This window comes from Nansenia antarctica, assembly GCF_963989245.1.
Source record: "Nansenia antarctica genome assembly, chromosome: 1".
Taxonomy (NCBI): Eukaryota; Metazoa; Chordata; class Actinopteri; order Argentiniformes; family Microstomatidae; genus Nansenia; species Nansenia antarctica.
Window position 1 is genome coordinate 107,647,951 of NC_137674.1, and position 10,000 is coordinate 107,657,950.

The following is a 10,000-nucleotide window of genomic DNA, read 5'->3' on the forward strand; positions in this document are numbered from 1 at the left end:
GTTTATAACTGAGGTAGTTTATAACTGAGGTAGTTTATAACTGAGTCGGTTTATAACTGAGGTAGTTTATAACTGAGGTAGTTTATAACTGAGTCGGTTTATAACTGAGGTAGTTTATAACTGAGGTAGTTTATAACTGAGGTAGTTTATAACTGAGGTAGTTTATAACTGAGGTAGTTTATAACTGAGGTAGTTTATAACTGAGGTAGTTTATAACTGAGGTAGTTTATAACTGAGTTAGTTTATAACTGAGGTAGTTTATAACTGAGTTAGTTTATAACTGAGGTAGTTTATAACTGAGTTAGTTTATAACTGAGGTAGTTTATAACTGAGTTAGTTTATAACTGAGGTAGTTTATAACTGAGTCGGTTTATAACTGAGGTAGTTTATAACTGAGGTAGTTTATAACTGAGGTAGTTTATAACTGAGTCGGTTTATAACTGAGGTAGTTTATAACTGAGTTAGTTTATAACTGAGGTAGTTTATAACTGAGGTAGTTTATAACTGAGGTAGTTCATAACTGAGTCGGTTTATAACTGAGGTTGTTTATAACTGAGTCGGTTTATAACTGAGTCGGTTTATAACTGAGTTGGTTTACCTTCATATATCGCTTTGAATCCCTGGGATCCAATGGTGTCGTCAGATTGTAGGTGGAGCCACATCTGATTGGTCATACTGACGATGAGGTCAGGAACACTGGAGCCTGTCAGACTGAAACACAAACACATGGTCCATTAACCCTGACCCCAGGCAGACAGACAGGCAGACAGACAGACAGACAGGCAGGCAGACAGACAGACAGACAGGCAGACACAGACAGGCAGACAGACAGACAGGCAGACACAGACAGACAGACAGACAGGCAGACAGGCAGGCAGACAGACAGACAGACAAGCATACAGACAGACAGACAGACAGACAGACAGACTCACACGTAGAGGACTCTCCTGGCGTCTCCGATCTTCCCTCCGTCTCCCACCGTCAGCGTGTCGTAGCCGCGCTCCAGGTCGAACTCCTCGAACTCCATCTTGATCACCTGACAAATTGTGACCCAATCACATTTCAATCAATTCACAAAGAGCAAAGAAGATAAAGCAACTAAGAGGGACATTTAAAAGGCGAGATTTAATAATAAGTAGGTTTTGAGGTCTCGCTTAAATGTTGACCAATCACACAACACCAGCTTCATCACCTGACCAATCACACAACACGACCAGCCTGACCACCTCAAGTCAAGTCAGTTCTGCATCACCAACAATGTTCTATCAGAACGACAACATTAGCACATTAGAACAGTTCTATCAACATTAGAACAGTTCTATCGTCATTATAACATTAGAACAGTTCTATCAACATTAGAACATTAGAACAGTTCTATCAACATTAGAACAGTTCTATCATCATTATAACATTAGAACAGTTCTATCAACATTAGAACATTAAAACATGTCTCAAGTTTTGAGAGTGTGCAATTGGCAGGAATGTCCACCAGAGCTGTTGCCCGTGAACTGAATGTTCATTTCTCTACCATAAGCCGTCTCCAAAGTCCTTTCCAAGAATTGGAATTGGAAACGCCTTTGGAGACGGCTTACGGTAGAGAAATTGACATTCAATTCACGGGCAACAGCTCTGGTGGACATTCCTGGAGTCAACATGCCAATTGCACGCTCCCTCAAAACTTACACTGCACATTTTTGAGTTGCCTTTTATTGTGACCAGCCTCAGGCACATCTGTGCAATAATCCTGCTGTCTAATCAGCATCTGGATATGCCACACCTGTCAGGGGGATGGATTATCTGGGCAAAGGAGAAGTGCTCACTAACACAGATTTAAACAAATCTGAGAGAGATCTTCTGTACATAGAAAAAGTCAACCACAACCACACACAGTTTAAACACAACCACAATTACACACTGTTTAAACACAACCACAACCACACACTGTTCAAACACAACCACAACCACACACAGTTTAAACACAACCACAACCACACACAGTTTAAACACAAACACAACCACACAAAGTTTAAACACAACCACAACCACACAGTTTAAACACAAACACAACCACACACAGTTTAAACACAAACACAACCACACACTGTTTAAACACAACCACAACCACGCGCTGTTTAAACACAACCACAACCACACGCTGTTGAAACACAACCACAACCACACACAGTTTAAACACAAACACAACCACACACAGTTTAAACACAAACACAACCACACACTGTTTAAACACAACCACAACCACGCGCTGTTTAAACACAACCACAACCACACGCTGTTGAAACACAACCACAACCACACACTGTTTAAACACAACCACAACCACACACGGTTTAAACACAACCACAACCCCACACTGTTGTTGTTTTAGAGGTGTCATGTGACCTGCTGAGGAGGGTTGAAGGACAGTGCGGTCGTCATGGTAGGTAGTGAGAAGGACAGTGTGGTCGCCACGGCAGCGAGGAGGACAGCGTGGTCGCCATGGCAGCGAGGCCTGGGGCCATTTTGTAAATGTTATATTTAACTCAACACTTCCTGCCTCTCTATCAGGTCACCCTGAAGTAGCCCAGGGTCTGTTCTTTCTGCTGGACAGATGCTTATGGTTAGGGTTGTGTTAGGGTTGTGTTAGGGTTGTGTTAGGGTTGTGTTAGGGTTGTGTTAGGGTTAGGGTTGTGTTAGGGTTGTGTTAGGGTTGTGTTAGGGTTGTGTTAGGGTTAGTAGCAGATAGTTAGGCTTGTGTTAGGCTTGTGTTAGGGTTAGTAGCAGATAGTTAGGCTTGTGTTAGGGTTAGTAGCAGATAGTTAGGCTTGTGTTAGGGTTAGTAGCAGATAGTTAGGCTTGTGTTAGGCTTGTGTTAGGGTTAGTAGCAGATAGTTAGGCTTGTGTTAGGGTTGTGTTAGGGTTGTGTTAGGTTTAGGGTTGTGTTAGGGTTGTGTTAGGGTTAGGCTTGTGTTAGGGTTAGGCTTGTGTTAGGGTTAGGCTTGTGTTAGGGTTAGGCTTGTGTTAGGGTTAGGGTTGTGTTAGGGTTGTGTTAGGGTTAGGCTTGTGTTAGGGTTAGGCTTGTGTTAGGGTTGTGTTAGGGTTAGGGTTGTGTTAGGGTTAGGGTTGTGTTAGGGTTGTGTTAGGGTTGTGTTAGGGTTGTGTTAGGGTTAGGGTTGTGTTAGGGTTAGGGTTGTGTTAGGGTTGTGTTAGGGTTAGGGTTGTGTTAGGGTTGTGTTAGGGTTGTGTTAGGGTTGTGTTAGGGTTAGGGTTGTGTTAGGGTTGTGTTAGGGTTGTGTTAGGGTTGTGTTAGGGTTGTGTTAGGGTTGTGTTAGGGTTGTGTTAGGGTTAGGGTTGTGTTAGGGTTGTGTTAGGGTTGTGTTAGGGTTAGGGTTGTGTTAGGGTTGTGTTAGGGTTGTGTTAGGGTTGTGTTAGAGTTGTGTTAGGGTTGTGTTAGGGTTGTGTTAGGGTTGTGTTAGGGTTGTGTTAGGGTTAGGGTTGTGTTAGGGTTGTGTTAGGGTTATGGTTGTGTTAGGGTTGTGTTAGGGTTATGGTTGTGTTAGGGTTGTGTTAGGGTTGTGTTAGGGTTGTGTTAGGGTTATGGTTGTGTTAGGGTTGTGTTAGGGTTAGGGTTGGTGTTAGGGTTGTGTTAGGGTTAGGGTTGTGCTAGGGTTGTGTTAGGGTTAGGGTTAGGGTTGTGTTAGGGTTATGGTTGTGTTAGGGTTAGGGTTGGTGTTAGGGTTGTGTTAGGGTTAGGATTGGTGTTAGGGTTGTGTTAGGGTTACGGTTGTGCTAGGGTTGTGTTAGGGTTAGGGTTATGGTTGTGTTAGGGTTAGGGTTGGTGTTAGGGTTGGTGTTAGGGTTGTGCTAGGGTTGTGTTAGGGTTAGGGTTGTGGTTAGTAGCAGAGGGTCTGTTCTCTCCTGGACAGATGCTTCACCAGATAAAGACAAGTTTCCTGTTGAGTCATGGAGTCACGTGACAGGTACATCGATACTATCTACAGAATAAACCACAGTAGATCAGTTCTATCAACATTACAATATGAGGATAATCTAACATTAACCCAGCCTACAGCTACGCCAAGGGCTCAGGCTAGTTATATAGTATAGAGTATTATTACTAGAGTATAGAGTATTATTACTAGAGTATTACAACTAGTATTATATCTAGTTATATATCTTAGGCCCCGACTATACTACACTATGCTATACTACCTATAGTAGTATAATCCCACCTGGGAACACCACCACTAGTGTGCCCTTGAGTAAGACCTGGGAACACCACCACTAGTGTGTCCTTGAGTAAGACCTGGGAACACCACCACTAGTGTGTCCTTGAGTAAGACCAGGGAACACCACCACTAGTGTGTCCTTGAGTAAGACCTGGGAACACCACCACTAGTGTGTCCTTGAGTAAGGCACTGAGCCAGTGAAGTTACTCCAGGGATACTGTCCCTGTAATCTGTAATCTGTCATCGTCAATTTCTTTGGATGAAAGTGTCTGCTAAATGGTTCACTATACTACATGACTATACTACTATTATATTACACTACACTACATGACTACAATATACTACACTATAATACATTATACTACATTATAATGTAGTATAATGTATTATAGTGTAGTATAATGAAGTATAGTGTAGTATATTGTAGTCAGGTAATAATTATTATACTATACTATACTACACTATAATACATTGTACTATACTATACTACGCTATAATACATTATACTATACTACACTATACTACATTATATACTACACTATACTACACTATACTACATTATACTACACTATACTACGCTATACTATATATATTATACTATACTCTACTCTATCCTTCTCCCCAGTATTCTGCTCCTGTGTTCTCCTCGAACAAAACCTCGCCTGCAGGAGAGGAAACAGTCCGACTCGCACAGGAAACAGGAAACAAGAGGCGATCGGTTTTCACAGGAAACAGCGGCGAGCGGTTTCCCAGCCAGTGTGGCATCATCCCCATCCCCGAGACTTCTGGGAGATGATTTAGTGAATCTAAGTGAAGATATTCTAGTCAGGCAGGCGGGCGGGACAGCTCTGCGGCTCAGAGTCTTAGTCTGGTTCAACCGCTTCCATGACATCTGAGAGAGGCGGCGAGCCACGATACTTCTGGAAGCATCCACTGTCTTAAAAACAACTTCACATCAAAGTGGAGCGTCGCTGGAGACTCCCACACAAACAGCACACACACACACACATACACACACACACACACACACACACACACACACACACACACACACACACACACACACACACACAGGCTGGCTTCATCTGCTGCAGCTGCTGCTGCGTCAGACAATTAAATATTCTTCATTATTTCGCCTCCGCCATCAACTCAAACACGGAGACGGTGCGATTTAGTTTTCCATTTGTCTTTCTGCTGTATTAGCGACAGGTCCAGAATAGCTCATTAAAATGTGCTAAACACCAATCGATGAAAACATGATCTAAAAACATGACAATGATAGTGATAGGTACAGTATGGCGTGTACGGTAGTTTAGAGGTATATAGTTATGAGCTGTGTACAGTTAAGGTAGCTATGTACAGTTAAGGTAGATATGTACAGTATGGTAGATATATACAGTTAAGGCAGCTATGTACAGTTAAGGTAGCTATGTACAGTTAAGGTAGCTATGTACAGTTAAGGCAGCTATGTACAGTTAAGGTAGCTATGTACAAGCTATGTACAGTTAAGGTAGATATGTACAGTATGGTAGATATGTACAGTTAAGGTAGATATGTACAGTATGGTAGATATATACAGTTAAGGCAGCTATGTACAGTTAAGGTAGCTATGTTCAGTTAAGGCAGCTATGCACAGTTAAGGCAGCTATGTACAGTATGTAATGTACAGATGTATAAGTGGTAAAGGTGGTACTGTAAACAGCAGGAGTGGAGGAGGGGAATGTTTATCAGTGACAGCTCTGTGGAAGAAGCTGTTCTGTACGATGGGGGCCACCCACCCTCCCTCCCTCCCTCCCTCCCTCCCTCCTTGCCTGCTTCCCTCCCTCCCTCCCTCCGTCCGTCCGTCCCTCCTTCCCTCCTTCCCTCCCTCCCTCCCTCCTCCCCTGCCTGCTTCCCTCCCTCTCTCCCTCGGTCCCTCCCTCCCTCCCCTGCCTCTCTCCCTCCCTCCCTCCTCCCCTGCCTCTCTCCATCCCTCCCTCCCTCCCTCCTTCCCTCCCTCCCTCTGTCCCACCCTCTCTCCCTATCTGCTTTCACAGATACATCATATCACTGGTGACCTCCCTCCCTCCCTCTCTCCCTCCCTCCCTCCCCACCTCCCTCCCTCCCCCCCTCCCTCCCTCCCTCTCTCCCCACCTCCCTCCCTCCCCACCTCCCTCTCTCCCTCCCCCCCTCCCTCCCCCCCTCCCTCCCCACCTCCCTCCCTACCCCCCTCCCTCCCTCCAGAATGAGAACCCTCCCTGCTGCTTCAACATTCTTACAATAACAATAGTAATAAACTGTATTTATTTTTAATAATTTAGTTTTACAGTGACAGTGTTTACTGTCTACTAAGTGCTTTACAAATGTGCAGATAAAACAGATATGCAAATAAAAAAATAAAAAAAATAAAACTATGAAAACAGTTAAACACAACAGCAGTCAAGCAGAATCGCCCTAACCAGTCGGCTGAAGGCGTGTCTATAAACACGAGTTTTAAAAGGAGATTTAAAGGATTGTGAAGGTCTGGGAGAGAGCAGCTCGCGTCTTGCATGAGCAGCGTCGTAAAACACGTCACCGCGGCAACCGTGACGTTTACTGTAAACAATCATCTCGACGCCCTCGCTACATGTTAAGGATCGTGTGTTGCTGTGGCAACCCTAGCCAGCAAGACAGGAAGCAGAAGAAAGAACTCACCTTCCCAGGGTCCATTGCGGTGACGACCCAGACGCAGTGGGCGTTGTTCTCGTACTGGACGGGGTAGTTAGGGGACGTGATCACGCCCTTCGGCCCACGCAGGTTGGAGCCACACGTCCTCGCTGAGAGAAACACACCACCCCCCCACACCATCCCCAATGCATTTAATAATATACATTATATATTATTTATTATATATATATATATATAATATATTATAGATTAAGACTACCTGATTACTTGATCACTACCTTCTTGAACTCTGTACTGCTCATATATCATATATGCATAATATATATTATATCTCACTGAAACCTGCAGAGCATTTTTACACAACCTGACTCCTACTGGAACGTCCCGTAATGTTGATTAATGATATAACACATTAATTATGTTTGATATGCTGATTTGCATTCTGCTGCTATTACTTATTCTATTATTGCTGATTTGCACTCTGGTGCTGTTAGTTTACTCTTGTTGATTGTTGTTTTATATACTGCTTATTTTATTATTGATTGTGTTGTTTATATCCTGTGAGTTGTTTTATTATTGATTGTGTATTTCTGCTGCAATGCCAATGTCTAATGAACCTGACGACAAGAATGTTGAATGAATGAATGAATGAATGAATGAATGAATGGACTTTATTTGTCATTGCTACAGTACAGGTACCAAACAACGAAATTTAGGAGGGGTGGCTCCCCTGGTGTTAGGAAAGGGGAAAAAAAAAACTTTTAGAAAAGAAAAAATCACAAGAAGGTAAGGAGCTGGTTTACATAAATAAAGGCTATGTACACAATCCACTGTACTATACTGCACAGATAGTCAACTAGGGTTGTCATATTGCACAATAGTATTTTTTCACGTTATTTAAAGTGTCACAGTTTGCAGGCTTGAAATGTACATGTTTGATCCTTTGTTGTTATCTGGACATTGATGTAATAAAAGCAATTCTGATTCACACACATTCACACACATTCACACACACTCACACACACACTCACACTCACACTCACACTCACACTCACACTCACACTCACACTCACACACACTCACACTCACACTCACACTCACACACTCACACACACACACACAATCATCTGGGTACCAGGAACCCTAACCTAGTACATACCACTCTAATACACTCTAGTGTGTGTGTGTGTGTGTGTGTGTGTGTGTGTGTGACTCACTGCGGCAGGTGGGTCTGTGGTCGCTCCAGGCCGCCAGCGTGTCTGTGACCCTCTGACAGGTCACGACCTTCGACCCCTGCAGCACATAGCTGTCGTCACAGGAGAACTGCACACTGGCTCCTATCCTGCACACACACACACACACACACACACACACACACACACACACACACACACACACACACACACACACACAATGTTCAAATGTTACTATACACATTCCTCTGCAGTGTTCAAAACTGTGTGTGTGTGTGTGTGTGTGTGTGTATGTGTGACTCACTGGTAGTCTGATCCCAGTCTCTTCCCGTTCTCCGGTATCCCAGGATCAGGACACACGTCGGCTCCCATCCCACCTTGACTCACTACGGAGGAGAGGAGAGAGGGATGAGAGAGGAGAGGAGAGAAGGATGAGAGAGGAGAGGAGAGAGGGATGAGAGAGTTATCCTCCTGAGAGAGGAGAGGAGAGAGGGATGAGAGAGGAGAGGAGAGAGGGATGAGAGAGTTAGCCTCCTGAGAGAGGAGAGGAGTGAGAGATGAGAGAGTTATCCTCCTGAGAGAGGAGAGGAGTGAGGGATGAGAGAGTTAGCCTCCTGAGAGAGGAGAGGAGTGAGGGATGAGAGAGGAGAGGAGAGAGGGATGAGAGAGTTATCCTCCTGAGAGAGGAGAGGAGAGAGGGATGAGAGAGTTAGCCTCCTGAGAGAGGAGAGGAGTGAGGGATGAGAGAGTTATCCTCCTGAGAGAGGAGAGGAGTGAGGGATGAGAGAGTTATCCTCCTGAGAGAGGAGAGGAGTGAGGGATGAGAGAGTTATCCTCCTGAGAGAGGAGAGGAGTGAGGGATGAGAGAGTTATCCTCCTGAGAGAGGAGAGGAGTGAGGGATGAGAGAGTTAGCCTCCTGAGAAAGGAGAGAGAGAGAGGATGCTGGGTAATACTGATATGCCGCCATGACAGATCCTTCTATTCTGCGTCATAAACAGAATGGAACTGAAGATGCTATTATGAACATGCTAGTTTACATCTCTGTCTCTCTCCTCTGTCTCTCTCCTCTGTCTCTGACTCTCTCCTCTGTCTCTCTTTCTCTCCTCTGTCTCTGACTCTCTCCTCTGTCTCTGACTCTCTCCTCTCTCTCTGACTCTCTCCTCTGTCTCTGACTCTCTCCTCTGTCTCTGACTCTCTCCTCTGTCTCTGTCTCTCTCCTCTGTCTCTGACTCTCTCCTCTGTCTCTGACTCTCTCCTCTGACTCTCTCTCCTCTGTCTCTCTCTCTGTCTCTGACTCTCTCCTCTGACTCTTTCCTCTGTGTCTCTCTCTCTCTCCTCTGCCTCTGACTCTCTCCTCTGTCTCTGACTCTCTCCTCTGTCTCTGACTCTCTCCTCTGTCTCTGACTCTCTCCTCTGTCTCTGACTCTCTCCTCTGTCTCTGACTCTCTCCTCTGACTCTGACTCTCTCCTCTGACTCTCTCTCTCTCTGTCTCTGACTCTTTCCTCTGACTCTTTCCTCTGTGTCTCTCTCCCTCTCTCTCTGTCTCTGACTTTCTCCTCTGTCTCTCTCTCCCTCTCTCTCTGACTCTCTCCCTCTCTCTCTGACTCTCTCCTCTGTCTCTGACTCTCTCCTCTGTCTGTCTATGAGAGCAAGAGACAGAGACAGAGAGAGAGAGAGAGAGCTAGAGAGAGAGAGGCAGAGAGAGAGGGAGAGGGGGGTCAGTACTTACACACAGCGTTCTTGTGGTTGGTGTCTTTGCTTGGCAGCATCTTCACCCCTCTGGACTTCAGCTCCATGGCCTTTTTCACTGGAACACATCAACCTCCATTAAAACACATCAACCTCCATTAAAACACATCAACCTCCATTAAAACACATCAACCTCCATTATAACACATTGTGTGTGTGTGTGTGTGTGTGTGTGTACTTCGGT

General features: G+C 44.8%; 1 protein-coding gene across 1 annotated transcript in view; it reads right to left on the reverse strand.

Annotated features, from left to right (window-relative positions):
- LOC308156194 (CUB and sushi domain-containing protein 1) overlaps positions 1-10,000 on the reverse strand; it is a gene marked incomplete at its 3' end in the record, with an annotated part of 144,114 nt that overhangs the window by 101,398 nt on the left and 32,716 nt on the right. The window contains exons 6-11 of the mRNA XM_080529549.1: positions 9,797-9,874; positions 8,370-8,451; positions 8,090-8,214; positions 6,900-7,021; positions 933-1,036; positions 599-711 (exon numbers count right to left, since the gene is read on the reverse strand). Of these exons, the coding sequence (XP_080385675.1) occupies positions 599-711; positions 933-1,036; positions 6,900-7,021; positions 8,090-8,214; positions 8,370-8,451; positions 9,797-9,874 (624 nt within the window). The remainder of the gene's footprint in view (positions 1-598; positions 712-932; positions 1,037-6,899; positions 7,022-8,089; positions 8,215-8,369; positions 8,452-9,796; positions 9,875-10,000) is intronic.